The sequence below is a fragment of the Macaca nemestrina genome, chromosome 1 (genome assembly GCF_043159975.1).
Source record: "Macaca nemestrina isolate mMacNem1 chromosome 1, mMacNem.hap1, whole genome shotgun sequence".
Taxonomy (NCBI): Eukaryota; Metazoa; Chordata; class Mammalia; order Primates; family Cercopithecidae; genus Macaca; species Macaca nemestrina.
Window position 1 is genome coordinate 25690785 of NC_092125.1, and position 19591 is coordinate 25710375.

The 19591-nt window shown below is 43.4% G+C and overlaps 1 protein-coding gene across 6 annotated transcripts in view; it reads right to left on the bottom strand.

Annotated features, from left to right (window-relative positions):
- LOC105493050 (adenylate cyclase 10) overlaps positions 1-19591 on the bottom strand; it is a 102048-nt gene that overhangs the window by 11941 nt on the left and 70516 nt on the right. For 4 of the 6 annotated variants that reach the window (XM_071075085.1, XM_071075084.1, XM_071075088.1 and 1 more), the window contains 9 exons: positions 16568-16637; positions 15639-15870; positions 13286-13393; positions 12297-12472; positions 7882-8038; positions 3322-3526; positions 3147-3243; positions 1688-1803; positions 704-821 (listed from right to left, as the gene is read on the bottom strand). In XM_071075085.1, coding sequence (XP_070931186.1) covers positions 704-821; positions 1688-1803; positions 3147-3243; positions 3322-3526; positions 7882-8038; positions 12297-12472; positions 13286-13393; positions 15639-15870; positions 16568-16637 — 1279 coding nt within the window. Of the gene's footprint in view, positions 1-703; positions 822-1687; positions 1804-3146; positions 3269-3321; positions 3527-7881; positions 8039-12296; positions 12473-13285; positions 13394-15638; positions 15871-16567; positions 16638-19591 lie in introns of those variants that run through there. The other 2 variants (XM_071075094.1, XR_011610810.1) reach the window with 2 other exon arrangements.

Consider the following 19591-nt stretch of genomic DNA (forward strand, 5'->3'; position numbering starts at 1 on the left):
CTCCATGTGAGGGGCCTCTATTTGGTGCAAAGCACCAGAACTCTTTCCCTGCTTCACTTGCCCCTTCAATGATAAGGAGAGATCTTGCTGGTGATTTGGGAGAGGAATTGGGCAAGTATAACTCCGTCTGTGTCTCTCTCTGTCTTGAGAGCCAGTGAAGCCAACAGGGAGTGTGATCTCTTTGCTACAAGAGGCCTGCCTCCATGTGAGTAGACCTACAGTTTTCCAGAACTGCCTGCTGCTGAGTTGGTTAAGTCTAATTCCAGGGCTCGATATTATGAAGCCCACTTTCATGAAGATATAAGCCATGTCTTCCAACATTGGCTTTATCAATCCATGTGATTAGATATGGGCAGATGCTGGGGTGGGCAAGTGGTACTATTCATTAGTCTTCCTCAAACCCCAGCACCCCTCCGAAGAAAGCAGTCTTTTCTTATTTATCCCTGTATCACCACAACATGATATGTTTGCAATAAATGTTTATTGCATGGAATGTAATTGAGACAACTTTACTTTTCTGTTCTTGGCCAAGGGGGATGAACTAATTGATCCCTAACATGTCTCTCAGTGTAAATATCCTCTGACACCTTTAAGCTGTCTCAGGTATAAATTATGAATACTTTCTAATAGATTTTTGAAGAACTCTTCCTTGGGATTCAACATTTTCACTTTGGGAATTTAGTGATACGCCACACATTGTTACCAGATAGCTACAGAAGAATAAAGTCCCAGGAGGAGTCCACTCTGGAACTTGAGGATTCTGTTGTCTTCGTATTGGTATACAAATTCCAAACATTCTTCAAATGTTCTATAAACAAAACCTAAGAGAGAGGAATGGGTGAGAGTTGTTGGTAGGTGTGGGTGATCATCTTTCTAGCCTAGTCGCTCTCAGTTGAATTGCCCACTGCAGGGAGAGTAGCCTCTGATTATTGTATGAATCCAAAGCGTCCCGTGGATTGCAACAACCTCATGACTGGATCGCCGTGCGTTTGCTGAGTCCGAGCTATTGGGGAGTGTTATGGATATATACTGCAGTTCCACAGTACGGACCAGGCAGGTGTGGGGCTTAAACTAATCCTTCCTGGCCTTAATGCAGTCTAGGACTTCTCTGTCTCCCCACACATGCTTCCTTTGTTGGTGGCAATGTCTGCATCCCCTTTCAAGATCACGTGTGGGGAAAGCAATTCCCAGATTGGTTCCTGTGGTTTAGTGTGTACACTTCAAGTGACCTACTTGGTGTCACTTGAAGGTTATCAGGAAAGAACTTATTTTCCAAATCACCAATAGCTACCAGCCTGGAACTCTCACCTCAAGCAATCTAGTCCTTCATTCTAAAGCATGAAGTCTCTAAGTACATCCTGCTAAAAGTTAAAAACCCCTAGTAAGAGGCACATAGTAAGACAGTCAGCCACTATCACTTAGGTGCAAATTGATCTGACAGTTCAACTGGCAGCTCATATCCATCAGGTTCCTTCAGACTTAATTCTCCTTGTTGCCGTGCCTTTACAGTTTCGGCACCTGCTAGACAGTGCTTCAGCTCACACCACCAGCCTCTCTCCATCCCTGCCCTGTAAGTCCACCCAGCCAGAAACCTAATGGTCCCAAAGCCCCAACCTGAGAGCTGCCACACCACACCAGCACAGGTGCCACACCCCCAAGTTCTTTTACATTCCAAACCCACGCTTACCAGAATAAAGCAGGATGTCCAAGCAGATAAAATAGAAAAATGCCTTGCTTAAGACGTGTTCCTGTGTTTCAGAAAGCTCCCACAGCCGCCCCAGCACCTGGATCAATTGTGGGTATCTATAGAAAAGAAAAGGTAGTGGCCATTAAAAAGCAGTGGATATTGTAATCCCAGCACTTTGGGAGGCTGAAACAGGTGGATCATGAGGTCAGGAGTTTGAGACCAGCCTGGCCAACATGGTGAAACCTTGTCTTTACTAAAAATACAAAAATTAGCTGGGCATGGTGGCGGGCGCCTGTAATCCCAGCTACTTGGGAGGCTGAGGCAGGAGAATCGCTTGAAACCGGAAGGCAGAGGTTGCAGTGAGCCAATATCATACCACTGCACTCCAGCCTGGGCAAAAGAGCGAAACTCCGTCTCGGGGGGGAAAAAAAAAAAAGCGGTGGATATAATGGACTTTGGGGACGGGGGGGGAGGGGAGGAGGGAAGTGAGAAGTGAGGGATAAAAGACTGCATATTGGGTATGCGTACACTGCTCAGGTGACAGGTGCACTAAAATCTCAGAATTCACCTCCATAAAATTCATCTATGTAACCGAAAACCATTTGTACCCCCAAAGCCATTGAATGAAAAAAGCAGTAGATAGGATGAAGTTCAGTAAAGTCCCTTCCTGGTCTATTCTTGGTCCTTCTCAGTAATTTGGAAGCAAATATACCTCTTAAACAGACTTCAAACACACCCCTACCCAGGACTAAAACCTCAATCTCAAATTGGCTCTTTTTTCAAACTGTTCTTTCCTGGGTCCTCTATATCAGGGTGACCAGAGTCAGAACAAATTGACCTTGGCCTCTAGTCCTGGTTGCTATTCTCTGGCCATTTGCCTCCCTGGAAGACCTTTCCCTTTGTCCCCACCTGATAGTAGTGGAGGCCCGATTCCCACAGCTGGGATGACTGTCTGACTACCCTCTGATCACTGGCCGGAGCAACCAGATTAGAGATGATGCATGGCAAAGAATTCTGTTTTTAAAAAAAAAAAAAAGACAAGGCCTGGAGCAGTGGCTCATGCCTGTAATCCCAGCACTTTGGGAGGCTGAGATGACTTGAGGTCAGGAGTTCAAGACTAGCCTGGCCAACAGGGTGAAACCGCCTCTCTACTAAAAAATACAAAAATTATCTGGGTGTGGTGGCACGTGCCTATAATCCCAGCTATGTGGGAGATTGAGGCAGGAGACTTGCTTAAACCCAGAAGGCAGAGGTTGCAGCGAGTCGAGATCGCACTACTGCACTCCAGCCTGGGAGACAGAGCAAGACTCTGTCTGAAAAAAGAAAAAAGGACGACAATTATCAGTTACATCAAACTCTACTCCCTTCCCCACCCTACAACCAGGCTAAAGTTGAACCCAGAATATTCAATAATATGACCTCCTCCCCCTAATTTTGGAAAATGCTTTAAGGTAAATACCTGCTATTCAGAAGGAGACATCTGCTAAGTCTGCAGAGGGACAGATAGTGTTGGTTGGTATTCTGGAGCAGTGCCCACATCTGAAGGGCTCGGGAGCCTGGGAAGAAAACAATTCCAGTATACTGTGGGGCATTCCTTGTATCCTCATGTCCCATCTTGCCCAGCCAGCCCTTACCTAACTCAATGGCCAAGTCCAGGTGTCCCATTATGAACTTGTTGAAGACCAGTGTCTCGGCCACGTATGCCACGATTTCAATGCCCTCGCCTTTCAGGGGGAGGTTGAAGATCTGCTCCATGGCCATGACTTCATATTTGAACCACACACCTTGGTAACCAGCCAGGTGGTGGTATAGCGAATAGTCTAGGTAAGCCTTAATGATCTGAAATGGCAGAGTGGAGGAAGACTGAGGTAGAATGCAAAGCAGAAAGCTCAGGAACATCACTCAATGTCTGCCAGTAAACGTTTGTTTATTAAGCTTGGGAATAGAGCTGGACATTTGGCCAAAGCCATGGGCTTAGATACAGAAATCATATTGGGTTTCTGCTACCTGTTTATTGAGTCATTCAGGATAAGCTTGATGTCCCCTTGCCCATGTAGTCCTTAAATGAAATAGAAACATTTTAATTTCTATGAAAAATAAAAGCAATAGCTTACATATTAGATGTATAATTGCAGAGCAAAAAGTCTGCAAGGATACACTCCAAAGTGTAAACAATTGTTACCTATTTGTTGGGGGTGGGAGGAGAGATTTTACTTTATGCACCTCTGTGATGTTTGTTATAACAAGCATGTATAACTTTTGTAATTTAACAAAAAAGAAAGAAAGGTTGGTTTGGTTTGTTTGGATTTTTTTTTTTTTTTTTTTAATAAGGACTAGTTGTTTTTTTTTGTTTTTGTTTTTGTTTTTTTTTGAGATGGAGTCTGGCTCTGTCACCCAGGCTGGGGTGCAGTGGCCAGATCTCAGCTCACTGCAAGCTCCGCCTCCTGGGTTTATGCCATTCTCCCCTCAGCCTCCCGAGTAGCTGGAACTACAGGCGCCCGCCACCTCGCCCAGCTAGTTTTTTGTATTTTTTAGTAGAGACGAGGTTTCACCGTGTTAGCCAGGATGGTCTCGATCTCCTGAATTCGTGATCTGCCCATCTTGGCCTCCCAAAGTGCTGGGATTACAGGCTTGAGCCACCACGCCCGGCCAAGGACTAGTTTTAAACCTAATTTGGAGGTCAGGTGCAGTGGCTCACATCTATAATCCCAGCACTTCAGGAGGCTGAGGCAGGAGGATTGCTTGAGCTCAGGAGTTCCAGATGAGCCTGGGCACAAAGTGAGACCCTGTTTCAACAACAACAAAAACTAGCCAGGCATGGTGGCACATGCCTGTAGTCCTATCTACTCAGGAGGCTGAGACGGGAGGTCACTTGAGCACAGGAGTTTGAGCCCAGCCTGGGCAATATAGTGAGACTCGATCTCTACAAAAGATTAAAAAAAAAAAAAAAAAAGCCAGCATGATGACACAAGCCTGTAATCCTAGCTACTCAGGAAGCTGAGGTGTTTGGGAGGATCACTTGAGCAGGGGAGGTTGAGGCTGCAGTGAGCCATGATCATGCCACTGCACTCCAGCCTGGGTGACTGAGTGAGACCCTTCTCAAAAACAAGCAAACAAATAAATCTAATTTGGAGATTTAAGAGAAACTGGTGAGAGAATAGTGAGGAGAAAAGAGTTCCTTCTAAAGAAGCAGTTTTATTATATATACAAAAACAAAAGAATACACATAAACTACTTTGAAAAATACAAACAGGAAAAATATAGTATCTCTAGTGGTGGGAGTATTGGGGTAGGGGAAGTATTTTAGAGTAGAGGCTTTTTTCTTGGAATTCCTCAGATGGGACAAAATAAGCAGCCTACAAATTCTGTGTTATAGGCAGGTCCCTGGATACTTAAACCATAGTCAGTCTTAGAGAATTCCTTTCTTCCTGGTTTGGAACATGCTCCAGAAAATGCTACCAGAAGGTAAGGATAGCCAGAAATGGTGGTGGGGGAGAGAGAATTGTTGGGTATGAGAAATCCAAGGCTGTAATAAAGGACAGCCTTGGATTTGGACCATGAGAATGGAAGCCCAACTGCTTCACTTTACAGAGCAAATATAAAGCTCCGTGTTTCTGCAGCTTGCCAGTGGTCACACTGCAGATAGGCGGAGTCCTGGAAACCACCCTCTGGCTCTCCGTCTGGGTCTTTCCATTCTCCTATGCTGAGTCCCTCACCTGCTTTTGAGCACTGAGGCGAGTGCTTCTCTGCTTTCAATCCCAGTCACCTTGACGACAAATGTCTTGGTTCACATTCCAACCTGACTTTTTATTTTCCCCACCCCAACTCTACCAGAGTTCTTAGGATATAGCTCCAAGTGTGAAGAAGTATTTCGGTCAATATAAATTGCTTGAGCAACTGCAACTGTTCTAGAAACTTAGGATATGAACAAGACAGCTGAAGAGGTCCTTATTTCGTGGGATTTACACACTGGTAAGGGAGAGAGACAAAGAACCAATGCAGGAGCAAACAAGAAATTGTCAAATGGTAATAATACCTATTAAAACAGAGTGACAAGTTAGAAAGTGAATGGGTGGCCATGACCCATTCCCTCCAGGCAGAGGGAACATCCAGTGACAGATGGGATTAAATTTCTGGTTTGAGGAACCAAAAGAGGACCAATATGGCTGGGCTTGTGGCTCCTTCATGGCCTACGGAGCTAGAATAGGATGGGAAATAGGCAGGGGTCAATCTTGATGGGCTTTATAAATTCTTCTGTATTCTAGAAGAGCCAGCCTAAGTTCACCAAAAGGAACTAATGTAGAGGACAGACTCCAGGTTAGGAATCTAAGCTCCTCCATTTTCGGTGCTACTTGACCCCTTCCCTTAATTCTTGACAATGATGACTCCAGGAGGAAGAAACCCAGACTTAATGTACTTTCATAAAGGAGCAAGGTCACTCTCATTAGATGAGTTCTATTTAGCTTAATAATTTCTTGATCATGTCTCCTGATATCTTCTTCATCCAGTCAAAGGCTTCCTTGGTTATGACCTAGACTAGTGGTTCTCCCAATTCAGCCTGGGAGCTCTAGGGATCCCTGACACCTTTTCAGAGAACACATGAGGTCAAAGCTAGTTCCATAATATCCAGGCATTAAAATTTTTATTTTTATTTTTATTTTTAAAGTCTCGCTCTTGTCATCCAGGCTGGAGTGCAATGGCACGATCTTGGCTCACTGCAACCTCCGCCTCCTGGGTTCAAGCAATTCTCCTGCCTCGGCCTCCCGAGTAGCTGGGATTACAGGCACCCACCACCACACTCGGCTAATTTTTGTATTTTTAGTAGAAATGGGGTTCACCATGTTGGCCAGGCTAGTCTTGAACTCCTGACCTCACGTGATCCGCCCACCTCAGCCTCCCAAAGTGCTGGGATTACAGGCGTGAGCCACCGTGCCCGGCTAATATCCAGACATTATTTGTGGCAGGAAAAATAGTGAAAGACCTTGTAATAGGCAAAAATACAAACTTAATGGGGGTCCTACCTAGCTTCCTAATCAAAGTCATCTCTATTTTTCTTTGGACTATCTTACAACTACGTTGCAGAAAACTGATAATAATATAAGTGATATAATTTGTTTTTCATAGAAATGTAAATATTCAGTGGAATACAAGCAATTACTACACCGTTACTAGGTAAGTTTTGTATCCATTGGTAAATTGTATTCTCCTTGGAACCACTTGGTTCCAATCTTACTAATTTTGATTGAGTCAACTCAGTGAGTTAAATAAAATCTTTGATGTGTACTTTCCATATTTGTTATGACTTATAATTCTATATTTTTAGAAAAGAATTACCCTTTAACATTTCTCTCTCACCCTCATTCTCTCATGAATGTATACTGGAGTCTTTCAGAGGCAACATTTGTGATATTGCAACAGTGAAAGCAGAAGCAGATGTGAGAATCTAGTTGTCTTCTATGAAGCCAGACATTAAAATATTGGCAAAACTTTAATACAATGCCACATTTCCCATTTTTTGTTTGGGGAACACAGTTTTAAAAAATGAAAATGGTAATTATGTTAATATGTAATAAGCTTATCTTTATTTTAAAATAATATTGTAGGCCAGGTGCAGTGCTTCATGCCTATAATCCCAGCACTTTGGAAGGCCAGTGTGAGTGGATCACTTGAGGCCAAGAGTTCAAGACCAGCCTGGCCAACATGGTGAAACCCCGTCTCTAGTAAAAATACAAAAATTAGCTGGGTGTGGTGCCGCGCGCCTGTAGTCCCAGCTACTCAGGAGGCTGAGGCAAGAGACTCTCTTGAAACCGGGAAGTGGAGTTGCAGTGAGCCGAGATCGTGCCACTGCACTCCAGCCTGGGTGACACAGCGAGATACCATCTCAAGAAAAACAGCAAATAATAATAATAATAATAATAATAATTTCGAATTTTCTTGGGTTTTGTTTCTTATATGATATTAATAGATTCAACCCATATAAATAAAAGCTATTTGGGATCTTCAGTAATTTTTAAGAGTGTGAAGTGATCTTGGAGCCAAAGTGTTTGAGAACTGCTGGCCTTGTCAAAACAAGCCAGTCAGAAAGCCTTCTATTATTATATCCTCAGAATTTTGAATCCTAATTGGCTTTCACTAGGCTTTTCTTCCCAAATGAAATTCAGAAACTTAAAGGAGCAGCTACAAAAACCCCCTACCTGGAAATGATTTTGAGTTTCCAGTGCAGTATTCATTTGCATCATAACTGCCAGCTGGGCATAATACTTCCAGTGAAAAAAATAACTGTAGCTATAGATGCGCCACAGCAAGGAGAGGCAGACAGTTTGCCGGTAAAGTTGTGCCAGCCTCTTCTTCCTATTGGATAAAGTCAACACAAATGGAACATAAGAGGTATCATTATTACCATGCTTTAGGGGAACACAGGTACACAGCGTCCTTACTATGGGCCTGGGAATCAAAACTGACTTGAATTTGAGGCCTGTCTCCATGACTGACAAACAAGCACATTAATTTTTATGGAGCACATTTTCTCCATTGTGAAATGGGAATCATAATACCTACTTTATAATGATTAAGATAATTTATGTAAAGTGTCTGTCCTGTGTCGGGTAATTGCTAAATGAAGCTATTTAAAAAGCCCATTGGTATTATTCATCACATTTGATTCTGATGACAATCCTGTAATAAAAGAGTGGAATAACTGACTCCATTTTACATATGAGGAAGGTGAGACTCAGGTTAAGTAATTAAGGCAAAGACACACAGCTGGAATGTGGTGGTGCCAGGATTCAAACTCCATCTACCTCCAGCCCAAAAGCCCAGTGTATTATTTTCTCCATTGCACACTGCTTTCAGGAACTAGTTCTCAGCTCAACACAGGTGGGTGTCAGGCCTCTGAGCCCAAGCCAAGCCATCTGTGACTTGCAGGTATACGCCCAGATGGCCTGAAGTAACTGAAGAATCACAAAAAAGTGCAAATGCCCTGCCTCGCCTTAACTGATGACATTCCACCACAAAAGAAGTGAAAATGGCCGGTCCTTGCCTTAACTGATGACACTACCTGGTGAAAGTCCTTTTCCTGGCTCATCCTGCCTCAAAAAGCTCCCCCACTGAGCACCTTGTGTCTCCCACTCCTGCCCGCCAGAGAACAACCCCCCTTTGACTGTAATTTTCCTTTACCTACCCGAATCCTATAAAACGGCCCCACCCTTATCTCCCTTCGCTGACTCTCTTTTTGGACTCAGCCCGCCTGCACCCAGGTGATTAAAAAGCTTTATTGCTCACACAAAGCCTGTTTGGTGGTCTCTTCACATGGATGCACATGACAGTGGGAAAGGAAAACAAAAACTCAGGATCCCAATTCACTATGCCAAAAGGAAAAAATTAAGCTGAAAGCTGAGTCATGCAAGAAGTCGCCTTTCCTTTTGTTCGTTAGCAGACAGCTCCAGATAAAAAGTTAAGTACCTGCACAGGCAGCTACTCTGTGTCCGCCTTATCCTGCTTTAGGTGCCTATTTACTGAGTGTGAGACAATACATAATTGACTATTCCCCTGGCTGCTCCTTTTCTCTTGCAACATGTGGATTATCATGCCCTCCCTCATTTTCCTCCAGCCCACTTTTTCCCTTTAAATACTGCAGTCTCAAACAAGGACTGTTTCTGTGGTTTTGTGTTTTTTTTCTTCTGGGCATGTCCTTAACTTTGGCAAAATAAACTTACAAATTGATTGAGACCTGTCTCGGGTACTTCCCCACCCCCCCACCCCCCCCCCCCCCGCCGCCACACTGGCCAGAGCCTCCAGTACGATGCTGAATAGAAATAGTAATAATGGGCATTCTTTTTTTAATTTCTTTTTTATTATATAAGTTCTAGGGTACATGTGCACAACGTGCAGGTTTCTTACATATGTATACATGTGCCATGTTGGTGTGCTGCACCCATTAACTCGTCATTTACATTAGGTATATCTCCTAATGCTATCCCTTCCCCCTCCCCTCAGGTACTTTTTAGTTTACAAAAAAAAAAAAGAGGATTTTTGTTTTGTTTCGTTTTGAGATAGAGTCTCGCTCTGTTGTCCAGGTTGGAGTGCAGTGGCGTGATCCCAGCTTACTGCAACCTCTGCTTCCCAGGTTCAAGCGATTTTCTTGCCTCAGCTTTCCTAGTAAGTAGTTGGGATTACAGGCACATGCCACCAGGCCTGGCTAACTCTTCTGTGTTTTCAGTAGAGATGGGGTTTCGCCATGTTGGCCAGGCTGGTCCTGAACCCCTGACCTCAGGTGATCTGCCTGCCTCAGCCTCCCAAAGTGCTGGGACAGCAAGCATGAGCCACTGCGCCCAGCCAAAAAATGAGTATTGTTACCAATTGCATTTGTGAAAGGAAAATATCTTGGCCCCCAAAATCACTAGGGAAAACTCAAGCTGGAAACTGCTTAGGGCAAACCTGCCTCCCGTTCTATTCAAAGTCACTCCTCCGCTCACTGAGAGAGATGCATATCTGATTTGCCTCCTTTGGAAAGGCTAATCGGAAACTCTTAAGAATGCAACCATTTGTGTCTCACCTATCTGTGACCTGGAAGCTCCCTCCCGACTTCCTGCCTTTGCTTCAAGTTGTCCCGCCTTTGCAGATCGAACCAATGTATGTTGGTTCTTACATATGTTGATTGATGTCTCATGTCTCCCTAAATGTATAAAACCACGCTGTGCCCTGACCACCTTGGGCACATGTTGTTAGGACCTCCTGAGGTTGTGTCACAGGCGTGTCCTCAACCCTGGCAAAATAAGCTTTCTAAATTATGATGTGGAAATGATTTTCTTTTTTAAAGGTTCTAAGGAAACATGGACAGGGTAAAATCTCTCTCTCTCTCTGTTTTTTTTTTTTTTTTGAGATGGAGTCTCGCTCTGTCTCACAGGCTGGAGTGCAGTGGCGCGATCTCGGCTCACTGCAACCTCTACCTCCCTGGTTCGAGCAATGCCCCTGCCTGAGCCTCCCAAATAGCTGGAATTACAGGTGCACGCCATCACGCCCGGCTAATTTATTTTTTAGTAGAGACAGGTTTCACCATGTTGACCAGACTGGTCTCAAACTCCTGACCTCAGGCAATCCGACCACCTCAGCCTCCCTAAGTGTTGGTGTTACAGGCGTGAGCCACAACACCTAGCCCAGGGTAAAATCTCGTATGGGTCATGGACACTCTGACATTAAATGTTGTTCCATGTTATACTCATTTTTGAGATGAGAACCTTTTGACCTGCGGATACTTTAAGCCAACAACTCCTCAGTTTTTTCTTCTTCGACACTTTTCTACCTTTTCCCTTTGTGCAGGTACTTCTTACTCCTTTTATAAAATGTGAAATGTGTGAATTACCTGTTTTAGCAGATGAATATACAGGATGCCCAGTTAAATTTGAATTTTAAAACTAATAATTTTTATGGAACGCATATGTCCTAAATATTTCATATGATAGATGTATACTAAAAAAAGTATTCACTGTTTATCTGAAATTCAAACTGAGGCATCCTGCAGCCCTCTGTGTAATGCAAAGACCACTGCCTTCTCAGAGAGATCTCTGCTGAACACCTCCCACCCCTTCCTCCTGGGGTTTCCAGGAACAGCCAGGTAGTCCCAGGAGCCCACCTCCAGCGTGCACAGGAACTCAGCTCCGTTACGTTTCCTTTTCACCTCAGGATTCCCTACATTTAAAGGAACACGTTTGGAAGCTGGGGAAGGCAGTTTTTGATGGGGTTGCAAAAGAGTTGTGGTAACTTGCTTATAGGAATAGATGTTTGTATCTTAGGCAGAACCTATAGTAATACAGCTGCTGAGCTCTCCCAAGATGGAAGAGGTGTCTTCTGTTAGCTCTCCAGGTACCCAACAAGGTGGCATCTCCTTTGGTATGAATCGCTAGATAGGTGGAATATTTTTGAATAATTCAAGCATACACACAGCAAACAAGAGTATAATGAGCGAAATGCGCTCAACACCTGCCTTCAACAACTAGCAACATGCTTATTTCATCGACCTCTCCACTCACTATTTCTCCCCACTCACTATTATTATAGTTATCCTATAGGTAGAATTTATATATATTGAAATGCCCAAATCTTAACAGTACAATTTTGACCAACAGCTACCCCCATGTAACCCACGTTGCTGTTGAGATTCACAGATGGGGGGGAGTTTTGTCCTTTGGCAAACGTCTTCAGGGCTTGCTATTTTTCTTTTGGGGGGCAAAACCCAGTGTCTTAGCATCTAATGGAAGAGGGCTTGTGACTGAGGTCCCAGGAGCGGTGGTGCAGGTTCCATCCAATGAGAACACGGATCGCCACGGGGGTTAAAGGGCTAGATGAGTTGGGAGGGACTCACCTTACAATGAGGTCCCTTATGTTTGTGTCATCAAGATTCCCTTTTGCAAAAACTGCCCTTAAAGTACTTTGTGGCAACCCTGGTCTGGAAGCACCTCCCACACTCGCCCCCTCCCCAGTGAATGGTCAGAGACAGACAGAAGTCCTTGTGCCCCCCGGAGGCCAGGCTTTGGGGGCTGACTTGGATTATGTGTAGGGCTCTAAGGGGAGTGAGACTAAACAGTCTGCTCACCCCAGCTCATTCCCTTACCCTGGAGGTGGGCTGTCTTGGGCCTGCTGATTCACATAATGAAAGTGTCTGTTTTTCTCCATACGGATATGGAGAAACAAGGAGATTAAGTTGTAAGGAAAGATTCGGTTGAGGAGCTTCAGTGCCTTCCTGAGCATTTTCTTGGCAAGCGCTATCTGGCCCATATTGAAACAGACCTACAGGGAGGTGGGAGGAAAGACAGGAAAAGAGGAAAAGCGATTATTCTAACTTAATCAGTAGGTCCCCACAATCCATATTTTGGGGATTGTTATCAAAAAGGTAATTTATGGACCAGAAACGAAATCTTCCTGTGCCTGGCATAATAGAAAATGTCTATTGGATATATGCATGAAGCATGGTTGAATGACTAGGATTTAGCATCTTAGTTGTGCATTGTCTACCCCTGGGACAATGTTTACCCATTCGGGTCCATTTTTAGAGACTGTAACAAAAATATTTCATAAAGGTATCAACCTGGGCCGGGTACAGTGGCTCACGCCTATAATCCCAGCACTTTGGGAGGTCACAGCAGGTGGATCACTTGAGGTCAGGAGTTTGAGACCAGCCTAGCCAACATGGTGAAACCCCATCTCTACTAAAATACAAAAATTAGTTGGGCGTGGTGGCACATGCACATGCCTGTAATCCCAGCTACTCTGGAGGCTGAGGCAGGAGAATCACTTGAACCCAGGAGGCGGAAGCTGCAGAGAGCCGAGATTGTGCCACTGTATTCCAGGCTGGGCAACAAAGCAAGACTCCCTCTCAAAAAAAAAAAAAAAAAAAGATGTCAACCTGGAAGACAGGGAAGATCTTGCTGGTAAGCCATGGTGAGGAGGCTGGAGCCCAGGAATTTGAGTTTCTAGAGTCTTGGCTAGAAGTCTGTGGCAAGAGATGGGAGGAGGGTATAAAAAGTATAGGGATGACTTCTACTTCTATGGAAAGGCCTAAGATATATAACAGATTCATTCAAGTCTTTAATGGTTTCTTACCTCACCTTTGAGGCTGTAAAAGGTGGCAGACTCAAATGTCTGGCTCCAAGATTTGTCCTTCTCAAGAGTTTTTAGCAACTTCTCTCCTTCATTTAAATACATATATGCCTGTAACCAGCCCAAGGAGTAGAAATGTGTTGATTTAGCAGGGATTGAGCCCACAGAAGGGCCATTGCCCCAGACTCTACTGAAGGAAGAGATGCAGGAGCCATTTCAGTGACCACCTCCACTTCCATCCCCAGCTCCACTGATTAAAATGGGCTTCCAAATTCCAGACAGGAGCTGATGGGTAAAGATCTCACCTTCATGCTTACGTTTGTCTGCTGGATCACTCCATCAAGACAATGAATCTGGAAATCGCCTTTCCTCATGCTATCATCTAGGTTGCCTTACCTGAAGTTTCCCTCAAACCAATTTCTTCCTCTCAGTAAATCTATCCCCAGCCTCCCTATTTCTAACCACACACCCACCTCCCTTGACCAGCATCCCCACATCTGTGAGAAGCTGGTCTTCAGCTTTGAAATGAATTATGAATCACCCCCATTTCCTTTGCCAGGACCATTTTGGGAGGTGGATGAGGAAGGAAGTCCCTGCACAACTCTCATCACTTCATCTTCACCTCCTAACATCATTAGGCAAATCTTAGCACATGTGCACATCAAGGTAAGATCAGACTTGAAGAACAAAGTAAGGTGAGGCAATATCTCCCAGTCTCATGCATCTTGTTGGGTATGTGTGGGAGGCAAAAAAAAAAAAAAAAAAGGGAGACAAGATGAGTTGGCCACCAGCCCCAGTCCCACCGGAATTTCTTTGATGGGAGAGGGGGTACAAATGGCACATTCTGGGACCTTGCACTGGGGCTCTGCTTCTAATCATTGTCTTCCTGATCACTGTGCACTCCTTATCTAATGAAACGGGTATGCATAGGTTTTAGAAAGTTGGCCCCCAGGGCGACCTAAGCCTCCTCCTCCTGGGACTCATTGGCTACATCCCCATCATCACCCCGAATATGTGCATGAAATATGCAGGAGACTTTCCTTCTTAACATAAATGCTTTCAAGGACAGGAACTTAGTGACATTTTTAATAGTTTAATTTTAGAATTTTATATAAATCTAAGGTAAGAGGGTTGATTAGGCTGCTGTGACCAGTAGCAACTGTAAATTGTGGAAGGTCTATGAAGCTCTTCCTGAAGCTGGCTGAAGTCAGATGAAGCAAGGGCCCAGGAAGACATTTCCTCAAGTGAGTTCATGGAAGGTTAGCCCAGCCAGCTGCTCCATGAAAAGAGATCTAAGAGCAAATAAGTTTGAGAAACACAGTATACTTCAGCCTAGCCTGGCCTTTACCCTTCTGTGTCCTCTGAACAGATTTATATGTATCTCAGTATATCAAAGGCCCTGAAGTATCTAAAGGAATCTATTTACCTGTATTCAGCTCAGTGATTTCCAACTTACTTAACAATGAATTCTGTTTATTTCATTATGTGTATCAAATCCCCTCATTTCTAGGGGCATATTGTCCTGGAACCTTATTTATAATTACCCTAGAGAAGCATTCACTAGTGCTTTGGTGGTCTAAGGGTATGTGCGATAATCCAGCACACATTACATGATGACGAAGGTGGGCAGAGCCTCTTTGGGGATCACAAGATTAAAACCAGAATTGGCTGGGCACAGTGGCTCATGCTTGTAATTCTAGCACTTTGGAAGGCCAAGGCGGGCGGATCCCTTGAGCTCAGGTGTTCAAGACCAGCCTGGGCAACATAGTGTAACCCCATCTCTACCAAGAACACAGAAAATTAGCCGGGCATGGTGGCACATGTCCGCGGTCCCAGCTACTCAGGAGGCTAAGGTGGGAGGATGGCTTGATCCCAGGAGGCAGAGAATGCGCCACTACACTCCATCCTGGGTGACAAAGTGAGACTTCATCTCAAAAACAAACAAAAAACCAGAATTGCACTCATCCAAAGACCTATAGGTATTTTGCACTCACAGGTATTTTAGGCTTAACAGAGGGTAAATGCCACTTGAGGAAGACTATGCTAAGAGTCCTCTCTGCATCATTTTGGGAATGAGATGTGCCCCCTTACCTCCCATACAGGTAGACAATTCATGGCAAGTTTCTAAAGGTGGCAATATTTTAAATAATTTACAATGCTAGTTGCAATGTATTCCAATTCTCTTTTCTCAATCTTAGATCATTTCCCTTCTAAGCAATGTGATTTTCAGTGGAAAGGGGTGCTGTCGGGAATATACAATGTGAAGTAATCAGAAAGCATGCTGGAGCTTCCCTTCTGGCTCTATGTTACATGAATTGTCTCTAGGGTGGAGGTGGTCTGGGTAGAAACAGCTTACCATGTAGTTATCATGCAAGATGAGATAAGCAGATGCAATTTCTAAGAAGTAATATAAGGCTTTGTTATTTTCTCCCAATGCCAGAAAATGGTGGGCCAGAGGCAAGATGACAATCTCTAGGATTTCTTCACACTGGCAAGATTCCAGAGGGATAATGTCTTCATCAGATGTCTTCATTTTTGTTAACACGTCGTCAAAGAAATTCAATATCTTTTCTCTTATTTTGTCAGGACTGTCCATATGCAGAAATAAATAATAGTAACTTACACAGTATCACTTTTGATATTAAAATATCTTTAGGCCAGGCGCGGTGGCTCATGCCTGTAATTCCAGCACTTTGGGAGGCCGAGGCGGGTGGAACACCTGAGATCAGGAGTTCAAGACCAGCCTGGCCAACCTGGTGAAACCCCATCTCTACTAAAAATACAAAAATTAGGCCGGGCGCAGTGGCTCACGCCTGTAATCCCAGCACTTTGGGAGGCCAAGGCAAGCGGATCACGAGGTCAGGAGATCAAGACCATCCTGGCCAACATGGTGAAATCCCATCTCTACTAAAAATACAAAAAATTAGCCGGGCGTGGTGGCAGGCACCTGTAGTCCCAGCTACTCAGGAGGCTGAGGCAGGAGAATCACTTGAACCCGGGAGGTGGAGGTTGCAGTGAGCTGAGGTTGTAGCACTGCACTCCAGCCTGGGCGACAGAGCAAGACTCCGTCTCAAAATAAAATAAAATATCTTTAAAAACAAAAGAGCAGGATAATAAAACCTAGTGTGGATACTACTGACTAAATTCACCATGCATACCCCCGGAAGTTTCCCACTTGTATCTAAGAGGTCAAACGTACTGGCCAGACAAATGATTCTAATAGTGTTTTGAATTTAATGACAATTGTTTATGCTCTACTTCCTAAACAATGATATATGCCTCTACCTGGGATTTTCAGGAAATAATGCGGATGTCTCAGGAATCTCTGATTTGGACAGGATAAGATCTTCTTGAGCTAGAAAATAAACAAATGAGTTGTATGGGTCATTGAAATGTTCTCTGTAGTGGAGATATCTGCTGTCTACCTGAGACTTTTGTTCCCTTTATGGAATTGTTGCTGCCCAGCCAGAAACCACAATGCCCAGTCACCATTGCATCTTAGGTGAAGCCACATCATGAGTTCTCACAATAGAATTAGATCAGAAGTAATATATGTCACCTCTAGGCTGAGATGGTTAAGTGTCTTCTCTGCCTTCTCTTTCCACAAGAAAGCAAATAATTCTAAGAACCTGAAGGATAGCGAACCCACAAGTTGGGAGGAGCCTGGGTCCCTTTGCATGCAAAGCCTTTGGTTAATACTTGCATTGGATTATATCACGAGGTGGAAATAAATTATCACTCTCTTGTGTTAAGCCACAGAAATGTTGAGATTTGTGATAGCTAATACCATTATCCTAAGTAATTTATTCTGCAATAAAAACTATGAATTAAGCCTGAAGAAAGTGACATCAGTTTCCAATGGAGAAATATAGATAATGAAATGAAATACCCCAAAAGGTTAACTGAAGGGCAGAGAATCTTAAATTAAAAACCTCAGTCTAAGCATACTTGAATAGTTTAGAAAATTCCATAATGATCTTAAAACAGAAAACAAATGAGGCTTGTCTAGTCCAGTCATTTCTCCCTTCAGGCAGAAGAAAGAATCCCAGAGAGGGGAAGGAACTCGTCTCATATAACTGTTAGTGGTGGATGTAGGACTAGAACTTAGGTTTTCTGGCTCCTAGGCTAATGCATCACTCCATACATCTTATAGATGCAGTTTGAACATATAAGAAGTTATCAACTTCTTCTGAAAGCCCCTCTGTGCCCTTGCCCCCATAGGTAAGTACCCCATAGATAAGTACCCCAACTCCTGTGTGCCCATCAACCCTGTGCAGACCTGTATCATAATCCTTACTGCACTGCATAGAGATCAATTTGGCCACCTCTTCTCCTAGATTACTATTTATTGATTCCTTAGTGACTAGCAGCTGAATATATTGAATTATGACCCTGTCCCCCTAGTTCTCTAAAACTGCTCTTGTTAAAGTTACCTGTGGCCACCATGTTGTCAAATCCAAAGGCTACATCTTTGTCTGCACTTGATTACCTCTCAGCAGCATTTAATACAAGCGACCACTCTCTCTTTTCACTCATTCTTTTAGCACACATTGCTTTGTGTGTTATAAGGGAATTGGTTGCCCACTTAATTGGCTTCTGTTCTTCTACCAACATTCTAAATGTTGGTAAACCTCAGTTTGGTCCTGGGCTCCATTCTCCATTCACAATTTCTCCCTAGGCAGTTTCATCTGCCCATGACTTTTAATTACATTCATATGCTAATGGATTTCCATTTTATATATCTAAGCCTTGACATCTACTTTAACTACAGACCCATATATTCAAACACCACCTTGGCAACTGCCACTTGAATGTGTAATAGGTATTTCAAAATTAACATGATTCAAACAGAAACTCTTTAATCTCTCCTCCAGAAACTTATACCCACTTACAACTTTTCCTATCTTAGTAAGCATCACTGCCATATATCCATTTTCTCAAGGCAAAAACCTGCACAAGATCCTTGATTATTTTCTTTCTCTTACCCCCATCCCTACTCAGTCTATCAGAAAGTCCCATTGACCATACCCAAAAACATATCTGAATTCATCGTGTTCTGTCCATCTTCAGTACAGCACCATCCCAGTCCACCACCAAAATTTTACCTGGACAACTGTAAAAAACTAATCTCCCTTCTATTCCTATCCTTTTCAGTCTTTTTCTGTAGAGAAGGCAGTACCATTTAAAAAGTATGATTCAGATCTCTGTGGCAGGAACTGCCGGTTTCCCATCTCTTATCTCCATTGTCCCTTTTCTCATTAGTAATAGAATTCAATGTTATTCAGGACAGCGAAATTCTTCAGCTTCCCTTGCAACTGGATATAGTCATGTGACTAGGTTCTGATCAATGGGATGTAAGAGGAAATACTGGGTAGGACTTTTAGAAGATCCTTTAAAAGGGAGGGGACATCCTTTCATGTTTTGGCTTCTTTCTCCTTCTGGCATTAAATGTGCTGGCTGGAGCCTCAGCAGCTGTTTTGGACCAAGGTCCGTGATGATCATGAAGCCTCCATACTAGTCCCAGTGATGAGGCAAGCCTTTTACATGAGAAATACATAAATATAATACATTTGATAATAAATAAATTTAAGCCACATTAGCTAGGTCCTTATTATATGCAGCCAATACTCATTCTAACTGATATATTTCCAATGTGTTCCAATTCACATAGACTGAAATTTAGACTATTTATCAAAGTCTACAAGGCCCCTTGAAGATTTTATTGCTTAATCTCTTCATTATCTGTCAGCTGCCATTAAAATTCAAATTTATGAGAATAGACATGTCTATCATTAATAATAAAATAAAAATTAATAATAAATGTCTATCATTTTTCACTACTATGGTCCAAATATCTAGGTCACTTCCTGGCACAGGGTAGATGCTTAATAAATGTTTGTTGCATACATGCACATTTGTTGAAAATAAGTCAATTAGTAAAATGAAAATGCTATTCTTCCTTCAACACTTTATGTTTAAAATTGTAATGGTGGCCAGGCACAGTGGCTCATCCCTATAATCCCAACACTTCAACACTTTGGGAGGCTGAGGTGGGAGGATCGTTTGAGTCCAGAAGTTTGAGACCAGCTTAGGCAATATGGCAAGACCTGTCTACAAAAAGAACAAAAGAAGAAGAAGAAAAAATTAGCGGCATGTGGTGTTATGTGCCTGTAGTCCCACCTACTTGGGAGTCTGAGGTTGGAGGATGGCTTGAGCCTGGAAGTTTGAGACTGCAGTAAGCCCAGATCATGCCACTACATTCCAGCCTGGGCAACAGAGCAAGACTCTGTCTCAAATAAATAAATAAAT